The sequence below is a fragment of the Dryobates pubescens genome, chromosome 10 (assembly GCF_014839835.1).
Source record: "Dryobates pubescens isolate bDryPub1 chromosome 10, bDryPub1.pri, whole genome shotgun sequence".
NCBI lineage: Eukaryota > Metazoa > Chordata > Aves > Piciformes > Picidae > Dryobates > Dryobates pubescens.
In genome coordinates, this window is record NC_071621.1 from 4,854,380 (window position 1) to 4,880,822 (window position 26,443).

Below are 26,443 nucleotides of genomic sequence, written 5' to 3' on the forward strand. Positions count from 1 at the left end.
AGAGCGCTTTTTCTATTCAGAATGCTATATATATTTTCAGATGCATATATGTGCACAGATATTCACACAGCGTATCTCTGCAAAGTAGTTTTAGGCAGACCTGGTTCACCAGAAGCATCAAACTGTTCTGTGAACATCGATAGCTGCTTAGCAGAGAACAGCAGTTCAAGACTCTACCTCTGAAGAAAATGCACACATGCTTAAAAACGAAACCTCTGTTTACCATAGTTTGCATGTGATCAGTATTGCCAATCCAGTCTGCAGCATTTGTTCTCTCACACACTGGGAGTATCCTAAAAGTGCACTGGAGAAGTGGATGTCATTGCTTCATTTGTGGCAGAGGTGTTTAAGGAAGAAAGAACATAAATGCACAGGGAATCAAGCTTTGTTTACCCCACAGAAACAAATTCTTGAAAAAATTAGTTTATCTTTTTAGGTAGTCAGGTCAACTAACAATATGAGTAGCGAGATCACTATTATAGATGTTTTTACTGGCACATATGCTTCAATTTGGCAACTTTGTAATCAATAAAAATATTTTCTTGATAATAGAAGTGATGTTTTGGATAATTTTGTATTTTATTTGTGTGCAAACATCTTTTCTAAAAGTATGTAGAACAGACTTTAGATGCCGGAGCAAATAACACAAGCTAGAGTTCACATGGTCTAACAACCAGTCTGTATTCTTTCCTTCTCCAAATTTAAGTATGTTCTTTCTCTGCGTAACCTTCTAATTATCTGACATAATAAGAGTAATAAAAATTCAAAAACCATCATCACTGTCCTGGTTGAGGGGAAGTTAACACTGAAACATTTGCCTGCAAAGTGGTATATTGTTTGTTTGTTGATGTCATTAGACTGAAGAGCTTCAGAAGCATAAACACTGGGTTTACCAATTCAAGTTCATGGTTTTTTTCTCAAGTTCTCCATAATGAAATCTGCTTTTTGGCTAACAATATTAACACAAACAATTTCAATTTGAGTAAGAAATTATTTTGAAAATATTGTGAACTTATCTAAATAAATTGTGGTAATATAAAAAAATAATACTGCACAAAGATCCTTCTTTGGACAGTGCTCCTGGTACAAAAATGATACTTATGTGGTTTTCTTTTTCCCCCCTTCCTTAATGTCTTTAATTTGAAGCATTTTTTTAAATCTATGTTACCAGGACTTAGATGAATTTGTATGTAGAAGGTATCAGCGAACATATGTCCCAGAAATCAAGAAACAAAACAGATAAAACTCAGATCATTGTAGATATAACACGGTATGTGTTTACTGAAATTTTGTAAGAGAAAGGATTTAAATATGTATTTTCACCATTAAGAAAAAAGTGAAGAGAAAACAACAAAACATTTCAACATTTCATTAATCAAAACTTCATATACACCTGGCAATATATATATATAAAATGTGTTTTAACTATTAACAAGGGAAAATAATATTTTTAAAGAAATATTAAGTGTCCTTAGAAGTTATATTCTCATTCATAGTTGAAATTCATAGCCACAAAAGTGGTTGGTTGTTTCTGTGTTGTCAAGGTGTTTCCTTATTTAAACAGATGTACATTATAATTACTTATTTCCAAGATAAAAATAAAGGTTAAGATTGTCATAATCTCAGTAACTGGTATGTGTTCACTCAAATATAATTTAGATAGAGTAGTATTTTATGAGAATAATACGTGATCAGAATGTCTTTCTCTCAACAATTTAATAAACACAAAATCATGTTTACCTCCATACCTCAGTAAGAAAAAGCATCCATCACATATATGATGAAGAGAAAAATATTCAGATTCTCTCTGTGTTTTGAAGAATTACCTAAAATAACTGTATTGCAAAATTATGTCACCAAACTACTAGTTTTGCCAACTTTCATCTGTATTTTATTCATTTGCTTCTATTTTGATTCAGTTAATTAAATGAAGACAGAGAAACTGGAAAATTATGCTTTCTGGAAAAGTGGTTTTCTTTCTTGACAGATTTGTCTACATAAGGGCATCTGTTAGCACAACAAGGCTGATCAGAAGCAAGAGAAAAAGATGAAACAGCCTTGTGAGTAAAACTATATCATACCTCTGTGTATGTGTGGCTTGAAAGTTTGTGTGACATAGATTTTATGGAACAAATTATCACAGATTCATTCTAAATAATTCTGAAAATTTTGTACCTATTTTCCTTCTGCAGAAATTATGAATGATATGAGTATTTTAAAAAACAGCCTGGCAGATAAATGTCTTTGAAGGCTCCTAGAACAGGACCTGGGTTTTCAAGAAGAAAAACAAAATTTACATCTAATTCCTGCTCCTGATAAGAGCTAAACACTGTTTCAGTATAAATAAATAAATATCAGCATGTGTTCCTTCTCATTTTTATTATTTTAAACAGTGGTTTGTCTTTATGCTGTATTTTAAAATGAAGAATGAATTTTCCATCTATAGCACCTTTCACTTTCCTAGAATTCAGACATAAATACAAAGTAAAGGCATTAACATTTTCAATACCTTACACAGCTTCGAGTCTTCCTTAAACATTATACACAATACAGAAATACAGTAAAGAAACCCAACAAGTATGAATGGAAATGGCAGTTATTTCTATTCTACTAGAAGGATTAAGTATTTATGAAAACAGGAAAATTGTTCTCAGAAACCAAAATCTTTCTAGTTTTAGCTCATGTTAAACTTGATTTATTTGCTAAAATAAATTCTGAACCAAAACTCATATCAAACCTTTATGAATGCCAGTTGGATAGTTCAATACAATCCACAAATATGTTTTAAGCACATCTTTGACATAAAGCTCACGGTACAAGAGTGGTGTCAGGTAAGGGAGAGCAAGACTGCAGTGTCTCCATAAAATATTCACTAGAGAAAGGTTTTCTTTTGTCAGAATTGTGAAGTAGGGGAAAAAAAAGACAGATCTATGTGTCAAATGCCACCAACCAAAGGAGCCTGTGGTCAGAGCGCAGCTCTTCTTCCAGTGCTTTACACTGTAGCTCCACCTGAAAAATGAAGATTGTACATTCAGTATTTCCACCATGGATGTCCTCTGTTATGTTTTCTGATCTCTTTTTGCCCCAGTTCTTTGAGGCAGCAGGTGGGAACCTCCTGTCTCCAGAGATGAATAAACAGCCTTCCCTGTTTGTATCCCCATTTCCAGAGGGCTGTGGGGTCACTGACCTAATGCTTTAGTTACACCCTGTACATAGAAACAGAGAAAAATAAGTGACTGTCAGGACAGAGCACAAGCAGCTTTCACAGCCCAGATGAGCCTTCCCCTTTCTCAGGGCATCCCAGGCTGGATCTGCCCTGTGTAGCCCTGCCCAAGCCTTGTCACAGCACCTGGGCAGGAGCAACAACCCTAGAGACTGCCATGGCATCCCCAGGCTGAAGCTTTCTGAAGTGCTGGAGTATCCCAGATATCTCAGAAATGCCTGTAAAGCGTCTCCACACACCTCTTGCATTTCACTCATGTCTTAGTCATTAGTCCCATTATGGAACAGTCAATGTAAAAGTTACAAGTTTAAATTGGCTCTTACGGCAGCTAAGGGTCATGGCTGGGCTGTTCCTGAAGAGCTGGGACCTGAGGACAGTGCCAGAGGGCCCAGGACATTGCCTCCCCAGTGGAAGGTGTATACAGAAGGGCAGTGATGGCAGATGGGCCCCATGAAACGCCATCTACCATCAGATGAAGACAAAGCAGCCAGCCTGTCCCAAGGCCACGCCAAGAAATGCAGCCATCCATCCAGGCTCACAGCCAGGACAGGTGTCATGGCCTGATTTCTGGAGCCTGCCCCCAAACAGTGGGGAGGTTGTGCTAGATTAAAAAACTCTCTGCTGATTTGCATGCAGGCCCTGCAGTGTAATGCCTATCACAGGCCTTTCCATGGCACGCTTGCAGTGGTTTCGAACAAGAAAAAGTCAGAATTCCACCTATGAAGAACTTATCATTTCCCTTTGTTAAACCATCTGCCAGGACCAGTTACAGTCTGTCAATACAATCCACAATGTGTTTTAAGCACATCTTTGACATGAAGCTCAAGGTACAAGAGTGGTGTCAGGTAAGAGAGAGCAAGCCTGCAGTGTCTCCGTAAAATATTCACTAAAGAAAGGTTTTCTTTTGTCAGAATTGTGAAGTAGGGGAAAAAAAAAGACAGATCTATGTGTCAAATGCCACCAACCAAAGGAGGTCATTGACAGCCATCGAAAGCCATTGTCTTGTCTGTTGAGACCCTGTTTGAGACCCTACATTGTTTGAGACGATAGAGTCAGGTTCTCACAAAAGGCAAGCTGGGATGTGGTGCAGACCAGGGTGGGGGGTACACACAGGCCTGGGGCACCCCGAGTGAGGTTGGTTTAGGCCACACAGGCTATTTTCCACATACATAGCCATTATGGTCAGTCACCTCTCTGATGGCAGGGACTTCATGTCATGCCATTTCCTTCATAAAGTGATATATATCCACCTTCTGGGCACATTACAGGTTCCTATACTTCTTGATGAAGAATATTATTTACCAATATTATTTACCAGGTTATCTTATAGACCAGTAAAGTTGTTTAGGATGAGATTTTCACATGCCCTTGTACCTGACCTATTTCTGCTCCCACTGAAATTGTAACATTCCCATCTACTTCAGCATTTAAATCACTTCTGGAAGTGGGAAACCAGTTTGATCTTACCACGTGGTTTGAAACAAAGCTTCTTGTTCTTGTAAGCGGAGTAGGCTGCTATCGATCCTACAACTAATATTACAAAAGCAGAGATTATAGGAGATGTAAGTCCAGCTACCAATCCTGAATCTGTGGAAAAAGAGAGAAAGGTTTTTGTCAGAGTCACTGAATCAGTTTGACTGAGGCGTATTCTTTCATTGCTTTTGCCAAACTATGAGAGATGTTTGGTTAAAGATTAGAAATTCATTAAGACATTACAGCTGGTTTGAAGATGATGTCTTAAGCCTAATTTAGTATATGTAGTTCATTTATAAGACTAACATTTTCTTATTATTGGTGGAAAACAAACTATAGAATAAATTATTTACTGTACCTGTGTTTCCTCCATGATTGAAATTATGCTCATCTTGTCCTGAAACAGAGGGTGGAGATTCATCAACAAATGTTTTACATCTTGTTTTGAGAACGAAGTCTTTACTCAGCAAAGTATGATTTTGTATAGAAGGCAAAAGGGAGCTTCTCAGCAGGACTGTGAGTGAGGATCTCCCCTTCTAGTCCTGACTGACAGCTGAGCTGGATGGTGAAATAACTGTCCATACTCCTGACACCTGTTTTTTTAGAGAGGAATGTTATCTTCTAAAATAAGGATAATACTTAGCAGTCTACATCAAGCTGATTTCTCAGGGAGTGGGAGGCCAGTGTGTTCTGACAGACAAGGTGATGATTTGACAGTAACTTAAGTCAAGGGCATAGGCCCAGTCCATCTACTTTCAGTTCTCAGCAGAAGCCCCTTGCTTTGGGACAATCCTAGATGAATTCAGAGACAAATCCTGCAGAGTTCCGAATGCTACAAGATGTTTAAGAATGTGTTTCAAGTTTGAACTTCAGGCTAAAAGCTATTGTTTCTGGAGAAGGAGAACAAATCTAAATGAAAAGAGCAGACTCTATACCTCCCATGTCAAATAGATTATTGATAAAGTAAAACCAGCCAGCCCTAAGTTACAAGTATTAGAAAGAAGACACAAGGAGAATTGGCAAATACTACCTGCTACGTACGGTGGTAAACTCTTCCCATCAAGGAGATCTGAGTCATCAAAACCTCCTGTAAGGTAAAGATTAGGATTTCTGTTGCAAAATTTTCTGAACAATGTCAATTCCTTCAGCTCTGTTATCTAGTCTTTTTGTAATGTTCTATGGAGAATGAGGGACCTTTGAGATACCAGCATTGACATGGGGGATGGGTCACATGTCTTTCACTGGAATGGTCACCTATTCAAATTCACCTGGGAACTGGAGTACTAAAACTGTTTGTCTACCCATTTTGTATGTATATTGGCTCTTCTGAGATGTGTGTGTTTGGTGGTAGCACAAATCCTTATATAATATGGACATCTCAAATCCCAGCTGTTTCTGGGGCAGGAATTCAGTGGATGCTTTACCGGAACGATTCCAGAAAAACCTGTCCACTACAATCATACCTGAAGTAAATATGGTGCCCATGGTGGTAGCAGGAATAGATGTGCCACTTACACTTTATTTAAGTGTTTGTCTCAATAGCAGCACAGGCTTGCACTGATCTCCCCAGTCCCACCTGTTGTATGTAGCAGGGCCACCTCAGATGCCCATCTTACTTATGGTTTTGAACATAGGCATAACATTTGTCTCAGTGTCAGATATGAACCTCAGCAAGGTTCAGTGTGTACATAGTCAAAATAAGAAGGCAAACAAGATGAGTGTTAATCTCACGCCACTTCACAGTCAACATCCCACATTTTTTGCAGACAGAAAGGCTTTATATTACTAAGGTCTTTCCCAACACTGGGTCAGGAACAGTGATTACTAAAGGGAGATAGAGAAATAGAGAGCAAATAAGAGAGTAAATAATTTAAAACACCTGCTCTGAACAGCTTATAGTGTTGGATTTTCTTAGGAGAAAATATTCTTACCAGAATTACCAGAATTACTATAGCTTCCCGGTCGTGGTGGAAGAGGGGGGTATAAAGGTTTCCTTGGAATGTCACCTGTTGATAATTAATATAGTTAGATGGTTGGATAGGCAAAACTGGGAGCTTTAAATACTTATTTAAATACCTATTTCTAATTTGTCATCTAGTGAATTAAGAAAAGAACCTTTTCACTAGTTAGGAAATCTCAGGTAGGTGCTGGTGGTGCAGTTATGCAGAGCCAACAGAGATGCTGATGTTCTGGGCTAGGCAGAAGGCAACAAGTTATCTCTGTGCCCTCAGCAGGTGTTAATAAGATCTGCAGATTACTTTCATCTAACAGATACTGAATTATCCTAATGCATGACAGATTTTCTACTCATGAACAATGCAAAATGAACTCAGACTTCAGCTTTGTTGTTTAGGACTTTGTGCTGGTATTTGTCCTTAACTTTTTCCAGAGTATTAGAAAGAGATGCTTTGGAAAAAGTGGGAGAATTGATGGCTAATAGCAGTTTCCAAACTGCACATACAATGCTGGAGTAGCAAGAGCTGACTTAGGTCAAAACCTGCTAAAATTAATGCCCAGTGCTGTTGCAAGAGGTCCCCTCTTTCTACCCTTTTTCCAACCAGTTCAGTCATATATTTAACTGTTCTTATAGCTGGAGAGTGAATTTAGCTCTGGATAAAGTTAAGTTAGGTCACAGAAAAATATACCAATTGCTCTCCCTCTCCTTAAATATTTCATACACCTTCAATACAATCCAGTTACCCTTTTGCCATGTTTTCTTCTTGCCTAGCTGCTAAATATAGAGTGCCTGTTTGTGAGTAGCATTTAGGTTCTGATTCAGCAAATTATTAAGATGTATGCTTAACATCAGGTGAGTTTAGCCTACTACAGTCAATGGATTTTAGGTAAAGTCTTAAAGCTTTGCTGAATCAAAGCCCAATTAATTCTATTCAGTAGAAGAAGAGACTTACTCTGTTCCAGAGCTGTGTGTAATGAACTAAGACTCACCATGGTGCAACTGATTTTTTAATTTCTTTTAATTTCTATTAGGGATGCTGCAATTATTCATTCTTCTCTAAGCATAATAAGACATATTCTATGGCATAGCTAGGAAAAAAAAAGTCTTCAGTACTGTTGTCAGTGAGGTACATATCACTAATCCCACTATGCTATGTATGAATGTCAGTTAGAAACTTGAAATGAAAATGAGGCAAAGAAATAAAATCTGAGGGAAACATAGTTTGCCATGCTCTGAATGAAAAAGTGTGAATTACTGAAGATGCTTAAGCTATTAATTAATAATTTCATCAACATGCTAAACTCATCATCTCATAAGAGAACACATTCAAAACTTGCAAGAATGGAACAAATTAGTATGGGCAGGAAGAAGTTACAGTATAAACATGGGAATGAAAAAAATAGCTTCATCTTTATAAAGTGTGGGCTAACATGTCATTCAAACAGAGGCATGAAATGCCACAGGGGAAACTGGAAATGTTGAAAGCCCTAGAAATTTGAAAGAATAATAGAAAAGTTATGATTCCCTAAGACTGAAACATGAGTAAACCAGACTACCATTACTGGATGTGACCATTTTAGGCTGTGCCTTTAAGAAAGGGACAGTTGCTGGAACACTCTGGCTGAATGTTTTGGTGAATGTAATGAAAACAAAGATAAAGTCTAAACGAATTTCATTGGTAGATTGGTAGAATGCAACTTTAAATTTTAGTTCAGTTTGAGTCTCAGAGTCAGTTCTGTTCTGTTCTGTCTTTTCAGCCTGTCTGCTTCTGAGCAACAGCTGTGGGAGCTAACCTTGATAACAGATAAGAAAAAAAGTAATTCTTGCATGTGCTTTGAGCCTAACAGAATTTCCTCCTTAATAATTACCTTTTCTCTCTCTCTAACCCTCCTGGGAAAAAGGGGAGGTAGGGGGAGAGAGGGAGTATGGGGGGGGAACCCTCCTCTGGCCGGAGGAAGGAGTTTTGTTTTGTATTACTTTCTTTGCTGTGTATTTCTGTATATATTGTAAATATTGTATATTGTGTATATATTCACTGCATTTCATCCTGCTTGTAAATATAGCTTTAATTCATCTTGCTTCTCTGACTGAGTTAGCTGTGGTTTCTTTCTTTGTGGGGGAGGGAGAACTGAATTTTTCTGTCACCACCACACTGGAGTTGTAATTCAGAGATTCTGTGCAATGGGCTGAGAAGTATTTTTTATTTTGTGGAACCCTAATTCCAGTGGAATTTTGTATTATTTACATTTTACATAATTTCATTGGAAAAGAACCTTTCTAGAATACTTCACATCCTTGATATACCTCTAAACATACTAGACAGAATGTGGTGTGAAAATTTCCAAAGTCAAGGATTTAGTCTGTTTACACATCTCAGCACAGCATGGTGAATACTTTCTAGATAAGTTCTGGATGTTATGGAAATATCTGAAAGTTATAGGAGTCATATCCATCAGTGCTTATCTCTGAAACATTCTTTCCTGCATTTCTGATTTGGGATTAACAGAGCTACAAACTCACACTTCTCTCTATCCACCATTACCTTAATTCCTAATCTTAGATAGATTCTTTTTAGGTAGCTGAAGGAACTACTGCCATCACCTGTTGTCTTCAGCCTTCTGCTAGAGGCCACCATCTGAATGGGCAGTACATCCCTTCCACAGCCATGATTGTGGTAGCCTGGCAGAAGGTAATGTAAGATGTAGCTGACTTTTGTTCTTACAGGTAGGCCAGCCTACAAGTTTTTATAGCTGGCAACCAGACACAGACCATTCTGCTGTTCCCTCTCTGTGTGATGGCCTCTGGCTGAAGGGCTACATGTGCGTGAGTTGTAATGACTCTTACTGCTACAGTTCCTCCTACAATCTTGACATGTCTTTTCACAAATTAGTCATACTTTAGAAAAAGACTGTATTTGAGGAAAGAACTCACCCCCATCAAGAGCATCTCCTAGGTGCAGATCATTGTCTGAAAATGAAAAGGAGGAAAATGTACAGAAGTAAGTTGCACACAACCTTGGAGGGAGAAGAGATGTTTGTTTTAATATAAAATGTACAACAATATTTGACAAACATTTTTTCTTGAGATTAGTCCCTCAAATTGAGAACTCTTATAGGATTTAATATTTGCCCAAACAATAATTGTCAAGTGATACCATATTTTCTACTCAAAATATCAAAGATGCATTCCTGCTTTAAGTAAGTTCAGAATAAATCTCACAATAGAATCAAGATCAATATCTACATTTTCATGAGCATAAATAAAATTATCTATGATAGAATCTTAAAATGTATATTTGTTTTTAATATACCTATTGATTAACATTTATGTCAGTGTTTAAAACTGGTATATGCGTGTTATGCTCAAGTGTAATTTGTTGAATTGCAAAAATGGAATACCCATTTCAAGAACAAAACCTTACTTAGGGAGAGAGAATTGAATCAGCTAATTTATTTGAGGGTCACGGCCACATAACATTTTTTGCTTCAAGTGATCATAGATAGCTTTCTGAGGTTAGGTGACAGTCTGTTTTTCTTTTGCTGAGTTATAAAGGTTTTAAAATATACTTAAATGTATGCATGTGCATATTGTGTAGTCAGTTGACAGGCTATTGGTATTCCCCTGGCACTGTGCATGTGTCTCACTGTATCTGGGATGGAAGTTTCCATCCAGTATCAATTTTTTCTGTGAGCTGAAGACTCATAAACAAGAGGAACTCCATTTCTGATGTGCAGGTGTGAATATGAGTGTGTCAGTGGCATTTTAGGGTGTGCAGGGAATGACAGTCACTGAGCAATAGGCAGAAGATAAACATCATAACTCCAAGAGTCCCTTTCTTTCTCCTTATACATGTGCAGCACTAGAATGAAAACAGGAGAAAAGGGGCAGCAAAATCTGCTGAATTTTGATACTGATGTTTGTTGACAAAGAAAATGAAATGGACCCACAACTATTTTTTTTTTTCCCCGTTGTGTCAGAAGTCCAGGCTCTGGGCAGCCTGGTCTGGCTTACTGAGGTTGGACTAGATGACCTTCAGAGGTCCCTTCCAGCCCAGACCATTCATGATTCTATGATAAGATCAAATGAATCACTGTGCAGAACTCTGCCTTTTTGTGTTCTTTGTAACTGGAGGGTGTGAGAGTCTGCTTTTGCACAGTATCTAGTCTTATTTGTGTAACAACTCAGAAATGCTTTGATGTCACCAGGAAATCTAGCAGGAAAATAATGGAATTCACACTACATGACTTGGCTTGTTCTTACTGAGTGTTGATCTAGTCTATGTCTAGCCAGCAGAGACTCGTATTTAAAAAATTCATTTACCTGTCAAATGCTAACACTGTAAGAAGCAGTAAAATGCAAACTGGATTAGAGATGAAGAATTTAGGTAAAATGCAGGGGTTCCATGCAGAAATTTGTTGCAGAAATGCTAAAGTTGTTATGAATGAAATACAAATGGAAATACCTGTGTCTCTAGGGACCAAAAATAACAGCAGAGCAAAATGTTAAAAGAACAGAAAATAAAGGTCACCATCCTCAGCAGTAAAATTGAGGAATGTGTTTTTTCTGTCAAAATCATCAGGCCTGTGATGACTTGTCAGAAGAAAAAAAGGAAAAGGTCCTTCTAGAATCAAAGGTTGCATCATTTCACCTATTCCATTACTTTTCCTGTTTGCTCACCAGAAAATAGACTGTAGACATAATCTGTGTACCCCAAACAACCAGTGGGCAGCAACCCAGTGGACTGGGGTTCAGAGATACTGAAGTATGCAGGACTGAGAGGCAAAGGAACTCTTCATAAAAACTGGTGTCTCCTAAATGGTATAAAGGATCAGGCAAATGCTAGGACATATTTTATCATCTTTCAGGATGTTTTCAAATCTAGTAATTATTTTATAACATTATAGGAGGAAAAAAAAAAGTTATAATTGTTTTTAAACTCCCTGCAATCCTCTTCCACGGCAAAGGAGATTCCAAAATGGTCAAAAAACCCATGGATTTCCTCATTCTCAAGAATTAGCAAAGTTGATTCAGGTAGTGTAGATAATCATTTGACTGTTGTATCTCTCTCAGATTTAGGATTCCCTAAAAATCAAATCCCTTTCACCTGACTGAAGCAGCTTCATTGTAGATATTGGCATCTCTAGGTTACTTTTAAACGTGACTGACAAAATATTTTGGGGCATGATTCAAGTAACCTACTTGAAAAGTCTTTATTGGGATCAGAATAAATCCACATTTAGAGTGTTATGAACCATCCCCAGACATGCTGATTTTTTCCATGTCTGTTAACAAGCATCAAGAATATTAATGTGAAAATATTGGTGGGGGGGAAGTGGAGGAAGAGTTACCCATTTTAAGAAATAGTTACTCTTTGCTATATTCCCCAGGCAGAGTGTAAAAGTGTGAAGAAGGTCTTGAGGAAATAAAATGTTGTCAGAGACCAGTCACCCTCTCTCTAAAGCATTACTGGAAGTATTAAAACATGTAATTGATAATTGTCAAAAAAACCCCACTTACTTCACATGCAGAAGACAGGTACTATCCACAAAAACATCCCAGATACAAAGCATTTGCAAATCTGATCAAGAATCTCATGGGACACAATTTCTATATATCTAAAATCAGTTTTGACCTGTTGGCTTCAATACTCACTCAAACCAGGCCTTGTCGGTCTTCTGATCACAGTAGGCTTCCTTGTAATTATGTCATCTATGGGACACAATGACATCCCAATAAACAATAACAGCTTAAACTTTTTCAGCTTATCAAAAGAAGGTATCTGCAAATCTAGAGAGCTGCATTCAGTAAATCTTTACATATCATGACAGAAAAAAATGACACAAGCTAAACATGAGAGGATATCTTTTCAAAGCTTTCAAAAATTATTTTAAAGAAAATTTTAATGTTGTGACAGAAACATTGAAATCTAGCATTTTGCAATTCTGTATGCCTTTAACTGAAGTACTAGCGCTTTATATTCCAATCCTCACGGAAGAGGACTCAAGATTTATTATTGGTGTAAATGCCGCAGTAAAATAAGGATAGGAGATTTACTTACCTGGATGATCAAGTGCATCAGCTAAATCAAAATCACGTTGACCTATAAGGAAGATGACAGAAAGAAAGAAACTTAAGTCAGTGGGCAGGTTTCAATGGCCTCCAAATCTGAGGGCTCTGTTCAAAGCCAGAACACCAGTGAGGAGCAAAAGAAAAAGATCCATCCAAAAAGGAGCAGGCACAGAGCAATCTGTCAGATGTTGTTCCTGTGCCATGCAGTCCTGAATGACCATGTGAGATGGGCTCACTTAATTTGAAGATGCTGTTTGTTCAGGTAGTGCAAAGCAAGTCCACTCTCTCCTATTATCCATATTCAGCTGCTGTGCAAACACACCTTTGAAGAGCACAGGTTGTCTGCTAGAGGGCACAAGGGCTATTGCCAGGAGATGGCTGAAAATATCATTCAGCACAGTATTTGCAAACCAGAATCATTACGTGAGAATTTCTAATATCTTCATTTTTGTTTTACTAGCTCAGCTTCAGAGAGATGCTTTACTGGTAAGCCTACCTTGTGATCTCTTGTAACATGAACCAGCTGTTTTTTTAATGCTTCCTGTGATGTGCCAGCAATGAAAGATACAAAGATATTTTTACCTGATTTAGTTTCTGCTGTACCTTAAAAAAATCTGAAAGGGGATAAAAGAATCTTCCCCATTCTGTGTTAGGTGACAATGATGTCATTAAATCATAGAATTGTTTTGGCTGGAAAAGACCTTCAAGATCACTGAGTCCAAAAATGTGACAGCAGAGCAATTAGCATCCAAACCTTTGAAGTTAACAGGTAAATAAAAATGGAGAATGTTTAAAATGTATAACTTGAAACACAAGACTTTAGACTGAACACAGTTATTCAGGTCAGTTTTACTTTCACCCCCTACAATCTCCCACTTCCTTTTAATACACAGCCTTTATGAAACACCTCTTTGCAGACTATGTATGCATTAGTTTTCATCCAGACTGAAACTTAAGTATTTTTCTGTTTGCACAAACCCTCACAAAGTCATGCCATGGATTCCCAGAGCAGAAATGTATTACTAGGCTCCATTGAGTAAGCCTCCTCATCTGTGTCTGTTAATTATGCTGTCTAAAAGGCTTAATGCCTAAATCTTTGAATAAGTGTTTTTCTTGGTAAGTCTTCAACACTTCACTCCACAAAAGGTGTCACTCTTTGGGCAGAGAAACTGAGGAAGAGAGAAAGGCTGTCAGAGGTTCTCCAGCATCATAGCACTTTGAGTTCAGCTCAGCTCTCTCTTCTTGACAGATGCTGTCCATCTTCATGGTATTCTTTGCATTAATTACTGGACATGTTTAATAGCTTCTGCCTGTGTCAAAAAGCTCCTAGAAAGATTAGTTATGAGTAGTAGAACACTGTGTGATCCTTAAATAACAGTCCTTGCAGAAGCATAAAGCACAAATGTTTTGATTCTCATGAGGATTTTCACATATATCTATGAAGTTAATTATAGCTGGTGTCTGATGGAAAAGATAAAACTAGGTTGTAATGCAAAACAGTGAATGGCTTCTATAGCTAAACTGTCCCTATAAAACATTATGACAAACCTGTGTTTGGAAAGTGAAAGAGGATAACAGCATAAGTCTTTTCCAGTAATGTTATTAGAGTAGCCTTTGATCACTTATTATTTAAACTGGTCTTGGACTGTCATCTTATCCAACCACTTCTCCTGCCCCTGCCCTGGCTGTTCACCCAATCTTGTCAAGTGTAATAACCTTTTTTTAAATAGGAATTGATTAAATCCATAAATACATAACATTGCCAAGTAGCTTCCTTAGAAGATAGTCCCTGCCAGAGCCCTGAGGGCACCACGAGCCATTACTGGTCCTCAGTCCTTCCCATGTCACTGCCCAGCCATGAACCACAGATTCACAGATTGCATTGGGTTGGAAGGGACCCTCAAACATCATCTTGTCCAACGCCCATGAAGTCAGCAGGGACACCCCCAATTAGATCAAGCTGCCCAGGGTCACATCGAGTCTGATCTTGGATGTCTCGAGGGACAGGACTTCAACCACATCCCTGAGCAACCAGTTCCTTTATTTTACTACTCTCATTGTAAAGAGCAGTTTCCTTATGTCCAACCTAATGCTACCCTTCTCCAGTTTAAAACCAGCTAATAGTGATGCAGACCCCTAGCCACAGGGTTATATCCTGGCATCACCTCAACTTGTATGTCCAAATTATATTTTTCTGAAGCATTTCTTCAGTATCAGCAGTATAAGCAACCTGATATGCTGAGTTACACCCATCCTGGGGGAAGGGCTGAGAGAGCCCTGCTTCCCCAGGGGACAAAAGAAACCTGATCCAGGTGAACAGAGAGGGACTTGGTTTCCCCCTCCCAGGAGGAGGGGTCCCCCGGGTCAAAGGTGGTCTATTCCACTCCCCCTTCCTGTCCATCAAGCCTAGAAAAAGGAAAACGCTTCAGCCATTTGCTCTCTTTGCTCCTGCCTTGCCTGTTTGAAAGGATCCACAGCTGCTGCTAGCCTCCTGTTTCTGCCACGTGGTCAGGCCTGGTCTTCTCCCTGCCACATCCATGCTTCCCTAAAGGACTGAAATCCACATACATCAAAGGAGATATAAGGCCATCCAAATTTGGTTTTGTACATTTTCCTATTCATCCTTATTCCTGACCCTTGTGAAGCCTTCTTGTTACTGTTATATATATTTTGTTTTTAAAAAATTTACTTCTCCTACTTCCAGACTGACTCCAAATTACTTTTTGGTAGATTAACCTCCTTCCCTTTTTTCCTACCCCCTTTTTTTGTCTTCTCCCTTTTTTTTCCCACCTTTTTTTCCTTATCGGGAAAAAAGGAAGGAGGAGCAGGGAGGAATACTTGGTTTTCTACCATATGAGCTCTTAAATTCCAGTTAATGCTCAAACCACTCCAATATTTTGTTGCTCCAACCTGGGGTTTGAAAAATAATATTCTATTTGAACAGTAATACTTTGTTTGGAAAGCAAGGATTTGAAGTAGAGATGTTAATTTTGAAGACTCTAATGTTCCAAGCTTTTGCATGGGTTTTTGACTGCATCTTTTGGACCGATATCTATAAACTAGTAACTTATCATGTGGTTTGGTTAATGATAGAGATGCCACTTGACTGGATAAAAACTTTACCAGTGCAGTTGGGCATGTACCTGTGATGGTTTAACCCACTGCATCAACAAAAGCTTGGCTGAACTCAGTCTGGGAAGCGAATGAAGGAGCTGTATTTTACAAGCAATAATGGAATGCAATAAATATATACAAAATATACAGTATTTACAATATTATACAGGTATCTATAAAAAAACAAAACAGCACAGAAATCCTCCTTGGGCAGGAGGACACAGTACATCTTAAATTCTGTGAATTTCACTGGCAGTGATAATTCTATGACATAGAGAATTTTTCTGAAGCAGGCTATGAAACTAACCATGCAGATAAAAATGCTTTTGAAGGAAAACTGCATTATGTAACGATATGTTCTATATGTCTAAATGTAATCCTTATAGTGGCATTCACTTCGGCCATATGGGGAGGGAGAGGTGCTAACCCATTAAGAACTCTGCAGAAAGACAATTGGCACCAGGCAGGCTTTTGTAAACTCTGATGGCTGAGAGGTGGGGTGCTGTGAACACTGTAAGCATTGTGTAAACAGGGACACAAAGAAGGAGGGGTCTGGTTGTAGTGAGTGCTGCCCAGTGAAAAGGGCCTCCCGCTCTCAGCCTCAGCCCCAGACACAAGGGTTTGCCCCCCCCCCCAGCAGTTCCTCACTTAACCCCTGATGCTCCTGCCCACATAGTTCCTCTAGCACCTGTCACCACACACTGGAAAAAGATGCAGAAATCATCTCCAAACATGGATGGTGAGGAAGGCATGTCAGCAGGACCCAGCACATCACAGAACCCACTGGTGCATGAGGATGACTCAGATCAGGAATTTCTGGGAGTTCAATGGCAAGATGGCCATCACCACATCCCTCAGGAGGTGGTGAATAAGGTAGCCACTATGGCAAAACCCACTAGTGAGAAAGAGACACAATCTTTTATGGGGCTTGTGGGCTTCTGGAAAATGCACATTCCTGGGTACAGTCAAATTGTGAAACCTCTCTTCCATGTAACACGGAAGAAAAATTATTTCATATGGGGACCTGAGCAGATAAAATGAGAGCAGACAGTGACCCATGCTGAGGAGGCTTCCCCATATAATGATCTCCCTGATAATGAAAAGGGCTATGCTTTATTTACAGATGGATCTTGCTGTCTTATAGGAAGCAAGAGGAGATGGAAGGCAGCTGTCTGGAGCCCAACAAGGCAAGTGACAGAAGCAAGGGATGGAGAAGGCGAATCCTGTTAGTGTGCAGAGGTAAAAGCTGTCCAGCTGGCCCTAGATGTGGCAGAATGGGAGAACTGGCCAGTGCTGTACATCTATACTGACTCCTGGATGGCAGCAAATGCCTTGTGGGAGTAGCTGATGGAATGGAGGAAGAACGTATGGCAGAGAAAAGGGAAGTCTGTTTGGGCCACTGACCTGTGGCAAGACATCGCTATCTGCCTGGACAGGCTGCCAATAAAGGTACGGCACATCAATGCACACATCCCCAAGAGCAGAGCCACTGAGAAACACAAGCACAACCACCAAGCAGATCTGGCTGCTAAAATCTCCCAAACAGACTTGGACTAGGAACACAAGGGTGAGCTGTTCTTAGCTCACTGGGCCCATGGCACTTCTGGTCACCAAGGGAGACATGCCACATACCGGTGGGCTTGGGACAGATCAGTAGACATATTTATGGAGGCCTTCTCAGAAGTTATTCATGAGTGTGACATCTGTGCTGCCATCAAGCAGGCTAAGCCCATGAAGCCTCTGTGTTATGGGGGGAGATGGTCAAAGTATAAGTACAGAGAGGCCTGGCAGATCAACTACATCACCCTTCCTCGCTCTCACAGTGGCAAACAGCACCTACTGACCATGGCAAAGGCAAGTACAGGGTGGCTGGAAACCTACCCAGCACCTCATGCCACTGCCTGCAATACCATCCTGGGCCTGGAGAGACATGTCCTGTGGAGACACGGCACCCCAGGACGATTGAATCAGACAATGGAACCCACTTCAAGAACCATCTCATAAGGGACTGGGCAGAAGGACATGGGATTGAGTGGATTTACCATATCCTATACTGTGCACCAGCTGTGGGGTAGGTTGAATGCTACAATGGTGTTTGAGACTGTGCCTTTAAGGAAGGGACACTCTGGCTAAATGTTTGTAAATATATTGTATTATAAATGAATTTCATTGGTTAATAGGTGGGAGTAAGGTCTTAAGATTCAGTGCAGCTGGAACTTTTGTTCAGTTTCACTTCCCTTCGCTCACCCTTCTAGTTGGCCGCTTCTGGGCTTCTGGCCAAATAACAGATAAGCTTAATCCTCCTGCTGCGCTTAGGCCTCTTCTCTGCTCTTGTTAACTCCCCTTTTCTCTTTTCTAACCCCCTTTGGGGAAGAAGGGAGGTAGGGGGGTGAAGGGGGTACAGGGGGACCCCCCCTCTGTTAGGGGGTCCTGTTCCTGTTTTGTTTCTTTGCTGTATATTTCTGTATATATTGTCATTTCTGTATATTTGTGTACATAAATTCCCTGCGATCATTGCATTGTAAATACAGCATTCCCTTTTGCTTTTACCGGCTGTGGCTACTTCTTAGTGGGGGAGGGGATGCTGGGCCTTTCCTTTCAACCCACCACAAATGGCTTGCTAAAGGCCACCCTAAAAGCCATGGAGGGGTTGAACTGGGAAAAAACATCTAGCTTAAGCCACTTGGTTAGTGAATAGCAGAGGATCTGTAAACCGAGCTGGTCCTGCCCAGTCCGACCTGCTGCAAACAGTGGATGGAGATGGAGTTCCTGTGATTTGTGAGAAAAACCTGCTGGGGAAGTTGGTGTGGGTTTTCCCTGCTGCAGGTGGGGGCAAACCAACCCGAGGGGTGGTCTCTGCTGAGGGGCCTGGTCACATGTGTTGGGTCATGCTAGAAACTGGGGACATTCAGTGTATCCCGCAGTGAAATATAACCCTGGCTGAGAGGGGCTAAGCTCAGAGGGGTAATGCAGCTTAAGGTAATATAGCCACTGTATAATAGTTATAAGATATTCTAAGTTTTTTCGCTCCTAGTTTAATAGCAGCCTAGCTTCCACGATTCAACATGAACCCTCCTGTGAGAGACTAAAGCTTGTCTCTTCTGGTGTGACTCAACAAAGATAAAATCACCTTTGCTGCTTGCCCAGACAATAGCTGATGTGTATTGGGCAGAGCCACTGGAAGGACTCTTGGGAAGGTGCAAAGATAACATTGCTCACTGGACCACAGCTGGCCTGACAACAATGGACCGAGGAAGACACTCTCCACCCATCAGGTACCCCGGAAAGGGAGGATGGTGAGACAGTGGATTCACCACTTGGCCCCCGATTTCCTGGGGGACAATACTTGGACACATACCTAAGGACTAAAAACTGTATAAAATACCTGAGCAACTACTGGCTGAGTAGAACCAAAAACACAGATGAAGAAAAACACAGGAGAAGGACAATGCTCAGGGCAATGCTGCTTTGAAGAAAAGCCAGGAGAGGAAACATGACAGAGACATCACCATGGAGCCTGGAAGAAGCAGAACCCTCTCTCTGTGTCCTAGAGTTCCACCTGCTGCAACTCATGGAGCTGAAGAGGCTGCCCAGAGGACCCCATCTCTTCTACAGCCAAAGCCTCAGCACCCTTTCTCTACAGACCCAACATTTCCTGCAGCACCTTTCCTCCACAGACTCAAACTGTCTTGGGGGATGAGGGGTGTGATAAAATAATTCCTTTCCTCTTCTCTGTCTCTCTTCTCTCTCTCCCTCTCTATTTTCTCTCTCTCTCTCTGCTTCTGATCCATCCACTTTATTTATGTAATGAATAGTCTAGCTGTTGATATTTTGGCCTCGTTTGTGCCTCTCATTTCACAACATGGGAATATTCAAAAGAACAATGTCTCTTTCCCTCTCCAGACCAAGACACCACCACACACAAGCACTGATCCAGAGAACTTCTTCATCATCTCACCTGCACCTGTTCCTGATTCCCCACAGCAAAAGACTGTTCCTCTTTCCCTACAGTAACAAACTGTTCCTGATTTCCCCTTCAAAGAAAAAGACTGTTTCCTGGTTCCTGATTTTTTTCCACATCCCTGCCCTGTCCAAGCACCACCTGCAACAATCAGAACCAGAGAGAGTCTGCCTTGAGAGAAAGACAGCCAGGATAAAGAAGGACTTGCATCAAGAACTCTAATACCACATTTCACAACTGCATAAAGGGACGGTGACAGGAAAGTGGAAGTGGAATAGAGGGGTGGACTGTGCTGTGTTACACCCATCCTGGGGGAAGGGCTGCGAGAGCCCTGCTTCCCCAGGGGACAAAAGAAACCTGATCCAGGTGAACAGAGAGGGACTTGGTTTCCCCCTCCCAGGAGGAGGGGTCCCCTGGGGCAAAGGTGGTCTATTCCACTCCCTATTTTCCTATTCATCCTTATTCCTGACCCTTGTAAACCCTTTCTGTTACTGTTATATATATATATATTGTTTTTTAAAAAAATTATTTCTCCTACTTCCAAACCAACTCCGAATTATTCTTTGGTAGATTTACCTCTTTCCCTTTTTTACTACCCCTTTTTTTTTCTTCTTCTACCCTTTTCTTTCTTCCTTTTTTTCCCCTATTGGGAAAAAAGGAAGGAGGAGCAGGGAGGAATACTTGGTTTTCTACCATATGAGCTCTTAAATTCCAGTTAAGGCTCAAACCACTACACCTAAGTTTACCTGTCCTTCGATTTTTGTCCTCTGGATGAATCTTCGTTCTTCATCAGCATCCTGCATGCTGAAGCAGGCTATCAGACCTGTGCCCTGCTGCTTCAGGATACCACAGCTCAAATCATTTCTCATCGAAGAGCAGTCGGCCAAACCAGCTCCTTTGTTGCAGGAACTAATATGGAAAGCAGCTACCAAAGTCCCAATTTTGTAAAGAGAATGTGGCCAAATTGTCTTGTGAAGGAAGAGACTGGACATTATTCCAAGTATAATATTGCTTTGAAGTTAAGGAAATTTTAAAAAAATAAAAGGAGAACTCTGATCAAAAGAAATTCTGCAGTTCAGACAAGATGATGCAGATCCTTCCAATAGCCTGAGAATCAAAGCAGAACAGCTAACTGAAACAGTTACTAACATCTGGAGTACTGTGTCAAGCTCTGGTGCCCTCCACACAACAAGGACATGGACGTGATGGAGCGGATCCAGAGGAGGGCCAATGAAAATGGAATACCTGTCCTGTGAGGACAGGCTGAGGTAGCTGGGGCACTTCAGCCTGCAGAAGAGAAGACTCTGGGAGACCTAATAGCAAAGTTCCACTACCTGAAGGGGGCCCACAAGAAGGATGGAAAGGGAACACTCACAAAAGCATGTAGTGGTAGGATGAGGGGCAATGGTTTTAAATTAGTGAAGAATAGATTTAGGTCAGAGATTAGGAGGAAGTTCTTTACCGTGAGGGTAGTGGAACACTGGAAGAGGTTGCACAGGGAGGTGGTTGAGGTCCTGTCCTTGGAGATATTCAAGGTGAGGCTTGACAGGGCTCTGGGCAGCCTAATCTAATGGAGGATGTCCCTGATCACTGCATGAGCATTGGATTAGATGGCCTTTGGAGGTCACTTCCAACCCAAACCATTCTATGATTCTGTCTGCCCTTCTGGATATTACTGACATGCCCCTATCCTGTTGTAGGTCTGATCTATTATTAAAAAGATGGGACAGGTCAAAGTGGTGATGTTGTGAGACAGCAAGGGAGAAATAGAAGACAACAGAAACCCTAAGAAGACAAAAAAAGAAAGCCTGAAAATCCCCCACAGAAATTACCCAGATTTTAAAATTTATTTTTAATGATAAACCCAGTAATAAAATAGACACCAACACAGAATGACTGATTGGGAATAAGACAGGCATCTACACTGAAAGCTCTTCGGCTATGGAAATATAAACCTTGGCAGATGGACACATGGTATTTAGACATCTGTGCAGCATGGTAAATGATATTCCCACAAACTGGAAGAGTGCTTGGACTTCCATCCCGACTTCCTCAGATAATAACATCAAATGACTGCAAGGAGTAACATTTTGTGGAGCAGAATTTTAAATGCTTATTACCATTTCTGTGACCGCACCTAGGCGTTTTAAGAATCTAATTTGAGAGCATAACAGATGGTTAAATAGCTGAACAGCTCAGATTTCATCTACAAAATGGTGGGTCTAAGAGCAAAAACAGATTAGACTTGGAGGTTTGACTCCATTGGAACTGCAGTCACTTCAGGGAACTCTGAAGATAAATGACAAAGGAAACAAATTAGTCAAGCTTCCTCATAGAATAGACTGAAAACAATTAATTTTCCACGTATAAAAATGGTCTCTTTTATCGGACCACCTTCCATAACAGAAACAGCTGGAAGTATACTGATGAAAATGAGAATGAAAGAAATTTTAATGGTTAGAAAACACCTTTGTTCCTTTGGGGTATTTTTATTTGGTTGGAGGGTTTTTGTGTAATTTGGGGGGTTTTGCTTTGTGCTGTTTGTTTTTTGCTTTTAACCTGGATGAGGTCATGAAGATATTTAGCTATGCAAAAAGTATTATCTCAGAGTTATTACTCTCATTATTGCTTTGGGCTTGGCAAAATTTCTTGGCATCATTTCTAGCCTTTCTTCTGGGATCATCTCTGTTTTTACATAGAAGTAAAAAAAATGGAATAGTTGGGTAGTCTACACTGGCTCATAACAGAATTTGAGAAAATGCCTATAAGCTGCAGCCTGATGGACCTCGACAGGCTGGGCAGATGGGCAGAGTCCAAGGGCATGAGATTGAACACATCCAAGTGCCGGGTTCTGGACATTGGCCACAGCAACCCCATGCAGAGCTACAGGCTGGGGTCAGGGTGGCTGGGGAGCAGCCAGGCAGAGAGGGACCTGGGGGTGCTGGTCGATGGTAGACTGAACATGAGCTTGCAGTGTGCCCAGGCAGCCAAGAAGGCCAATGGCATCCTGGCCTGCATCAGGAACAGTGTGGCCAGCAGGAGCAGGGAGGTCATTCTGCCCATGTACACTGCACTGGTTAGGCCACACCCTGAGTACTGTGTCCAGTTCTGGGCCCCTCAGTTTAGGAAGGATGCTGACTTGCTGGAACGAGTCCAGAGAAGGGCAACAAAGTTGGTGAGGGGTTTGGAACACAAGCCCTATGAAGAGAGGCTGAGGGAGCTGAGGTTGCTTAGCCTGGAGAGGAGGAGGCTCGGGGAGACCTTATTGCTCTCTACAACTACCTGAGGGGAGGTTGTAGATGGGCGGAGGGTGGTCTCTTCTCCCATGCAACCAGCACCAGAAAAAGAGGACACAATCTCAAGTTGTGCCAGGGGAGGTTTAGGCTGGAAGTTAGGAAGAAGTTCTATACAGAGATAGTGATTGCCCATTGGAATGGGCTGCCCGGGAAGGTGGTGGAGTCACCATCATTGGAGGTGTTTAGGAGAAGACTGGATAGGGTGCTTGGTTGCATGGTTTAGTTGATTAGGTGGGTTGGATAATAGGTTAGACACGATTATCTCAAAGGTCTCTTCCAACCTGGCCTATTCTATTCTATTCTATTCTATCACAGTATCACAGTATCACAGTATCACTAAGGTTGGAAGAGACCCCAAGGATCATCAAGTCCAACCTGTCTCCACAGATCTCACTACTAGACCATGGCACCAAGTGCCATGTCCAATCCCCTCTTGAACACCTCCAGGGACGGTGACTCCACCACCTCCCTGGGCAGCACATTCCAATGACGAACGACTGTCTCAGGGAAGAATTTTCTCCTCACCTCGAGTCTAAACCTCCCCTGGCACAGCTTGAGACTGTGTCCCCTTGTTCTGGTGCTGGTTGCCTGGGAGAAGAGACCAACCCCTTCCTGTCTACAACCACCTTTCAGGTAGTTGTAGAAGGCAATGAGGTCACCCCTGAGCCTCCTCTTCTCCAGGCTAAACAACCCCAGCTCCCTCAGCCTCTCCTCATAGAGCTTGTGCTCAAGGCCTCTCACCAGCCTTGTTGCCCTTCTCTGGACACATTCAAGTGTTTCAATGTCCTTCTTAAACTGAGGGGCCCAGAACTGGACACAGTACTCAAGTTGCGGCCTAACCAATGCAGAGTACAGGGGCACAATGACCTCCCTGCTCCTGCTGGCCACACTATTCCTAATACAGGCCAGGATGCCATTGGCCCTCTTGGCCACCTGGGCACACTGCTGGTTCATGTTTAGGAGGCTGTCAATCAGCACCCCCAGGTCCCTCTCTGTTTGGCAGCTCTCCAGCCACTCTGACCCCAGCCTGTAGCTCTGCATGGGGTTGCCGTGGCCAGTAGTTTTGAATGCAACCAATTACTGTGAATTGCTTTTAGCTTCGTGTTCTATTCTATTGTGTTCTAACAGTCCTTATCTGCAAATGAGGAAATGCTAAGAAAGCAAGCCTTCCCAATGGATATAGAATTTGTATTGTGAAAGGTCCTGCTTTAATTATGTTTTACCAGCTGTTCAAACATGATGAACTCCACTAACAGCAGGACTTTTTCTAGCATGGACAGTCTTATTTGGAATGTAATTCTCTCATCACCACCTAACCCATGCAGCTGTGCCATTAAAAATCTGAAGTGTAGGTCTGGCCTACACAGCTAACAGCAGACTTCTCTGTGGCAGCCAGAGGAGAATAGACTCCATAAAGTCAAACACCAAAACATAGTAATAGATTTCAAAGTTGCTACATTTCTTTTTACAGGCATGATTCTCTCAGGTAGACATTTGCTTTTACTTATGTCCATACATTCTACAAGCCTTTTTGAAATCATGTGTTCAGGCTGGTGAGATAAAATCCCTATTAGGCCGCTTGCTCTACTGTGTAGACTGATAGGTGTTGGTTTTCTTCCCAGTATGGGGGCCATGGGGTAATGAATGAAGGCATGAACCCTGCTGCCGCATAGAAACAAGATTCCAGAAATGCAGAGAGCAGCGAATCCCAGAAGTCCTCCCAGAAGTCCTTCATTGCTGCATTGTGGAATCCCCAGCATTACAGAGTCTCAGAGTCACACTTACAGAAGAACTTCCAAAAGCCCTTAACAGATGAAGCAGCTAACAGAAGTCATAGGCATATCCCTAGCAGCATCCCTACACTGAAGCCTTAGCCAGAAATAGCTAACAGAAGCAGAAGTCCCTAGCAGCCTTAACTGAAGATCCATAACCTAAGTCCTTAACCGAAGCCCTAACCCAAGATACCTATTGCTCAGAGTGGCTGTTTATATATTCTTTGTTATCAATTGCTTAACCAGTAAATATATAAGCTAAGATCTTTTCCCAATAAGAGGTGCCAGCATGTCAAGGAGGTGGCTTCTGCAGCATGTTCCAGTCAAAGGGTGCCAACGTAAGGATGTTGTTCTTGGCTCACATGGAATGTTACTGTTTTGCTCTATGCAGCTAAGGAATTGTTCAGCCCTCTGAACAGTAGCTGAAGCACTTAGAGTTGATGTTTCCCACATATACAGAACAAACCTCTGGTAGTTTTCCTTGAATATAAGATGAAGCATCATGGAGCTGAAGTCATCTCACCCTGCCAACAGTGTCTTGCACAAGGTGGTATCCTCAGCCACATATGCATGTAATGTTTACAAACTTTTGCTCGTAATTAGTCTTCTGAGAATGTGACTAAAATATCCAGTCATACAAAGGAGAGAAAGCAGTGTCCTTTGCCTATGGTTGAATTTGTGACCTAAATGTTAAATGGATCCATGACCCATTGGCTGTGTAGCTGACATAAGGTTCTGTTATCCCAAAGCTTTGAGGAAGATTCACAAGGAACAGGGCTGAGTTCTGTGGGTGCATGTTACCTGGTCATCATTACAACTCACTCGGCAGTTTTTAATCTCCCTAAGGCACTGGATCTATTTGAACACAACTTGTGACCATTAAAATGATGCATATTTAGATATGAGACCATGATTATTTCTAAATAAGAGTCAGACTATAGAGCAAATTAAACTATTTTCTCAAAAATGTAATATACATAGTCCAGTACTAAAAATGAAGCAAAGATCCGTAAGAAAATATGTTTATGTGTGTATATACACGTGCATGGACTTGCATCTTAAAGACATACATGCACATGTATGTTAGAGAAATCCTTTGTTGTTAATATGATTAAATTAATAGTCTTTGAGTGCATTGCTATTAGTTGTATGATGGAGATGAGAATAGAATAGAATAGAATAGAATAGAATAGAATAGAATAGAATAGAATAGACCAGGTTGGAAGAGACCTTCAAGATCATCACGTCCAACTAGTATAATCTGTATAAGTGGTATAACAAATGAATTAAAAGCAACTTATAAAAGTGTGCTAGATAGAGAGGGAAAATAAGTTGGGTTTACATTATTTAAAAGCAAGAACAACAACAAAAAATTTCTTAAGTGTAATTGAAAAGAATTGTTTTGTGAATACAATGAGTTTAAAACACGAAGCTGGCAGAGACTGAGAAAGAAGTGGGTGATTCACAAATGAGCATACAGATTTTCTAAAAAGGAGCAAATCACTCTTGGGACACATTCTATGTTCTCTTTAGCTGAAATAGCAAGTTATTCTTTGTATAGATAATTTGTGATTATTA

The 26,443-nt window shown here is 40.9% G+C and overlaps 1 protein-coding gene across 1 annotated transcript; it reads right to left on the bottom strand.

Moving 5' to 3' along the window:
- Positions 1–3,195: 3,195 nt before the first annotated feature.
- On the bottom strand, positions 3,196–20,666 carry XG (Xg glycoprotein (Xg blood group)). Its single transcript, XM_054164836.1, has 10 exons — positions 20,544–20,666; positions 17,747–17,771; positions 12,712–12,753; positions 12,306–12,362; positions 9,585–9,620; positions 6,637–6,702; positions 5,727–5,783; positions 5,055–5,093; positions 4,691–4,810; positions 3,196–3,206 (listed from the first exon to the last, which is right to left on the bottom strand). The coding sequence occupies exons 1-10, from the start codon at positions 20,664–20,666 to the stop codon at positions 3,196–3,198; spliced, it is 576 nt and encodes a 191-aa protein (XP_054020811.1).
- Between the last annotated feature and the right edge of the window lie 5,777 nt (positions 20,667–26,443).

Bases quoted from the DNA above. Each gene is read 5' to 3' on its own strand.
- XG (XM_054164836.1), bottom strand. From the start codon at position 20,666: ATGAGAAATGATTTGAGCTGTGGTATCCTGAAGCAGCAGGGCACAGGT. The intron at 12,363-12,711 runs GTAAGTAAATCT...TGTGTCCCATAG, and splicing joins TGATGCACTTGATCATCCAG to ATGACATAATTACAAGGAAG. The intron at 9,621-12,305 runs GTGAGTATTGAA...TTTCATTTTCAG, and splicing joins ACCGACAAGGCCTGGTTTGA to ACAATGATCTGCACCTAGGA.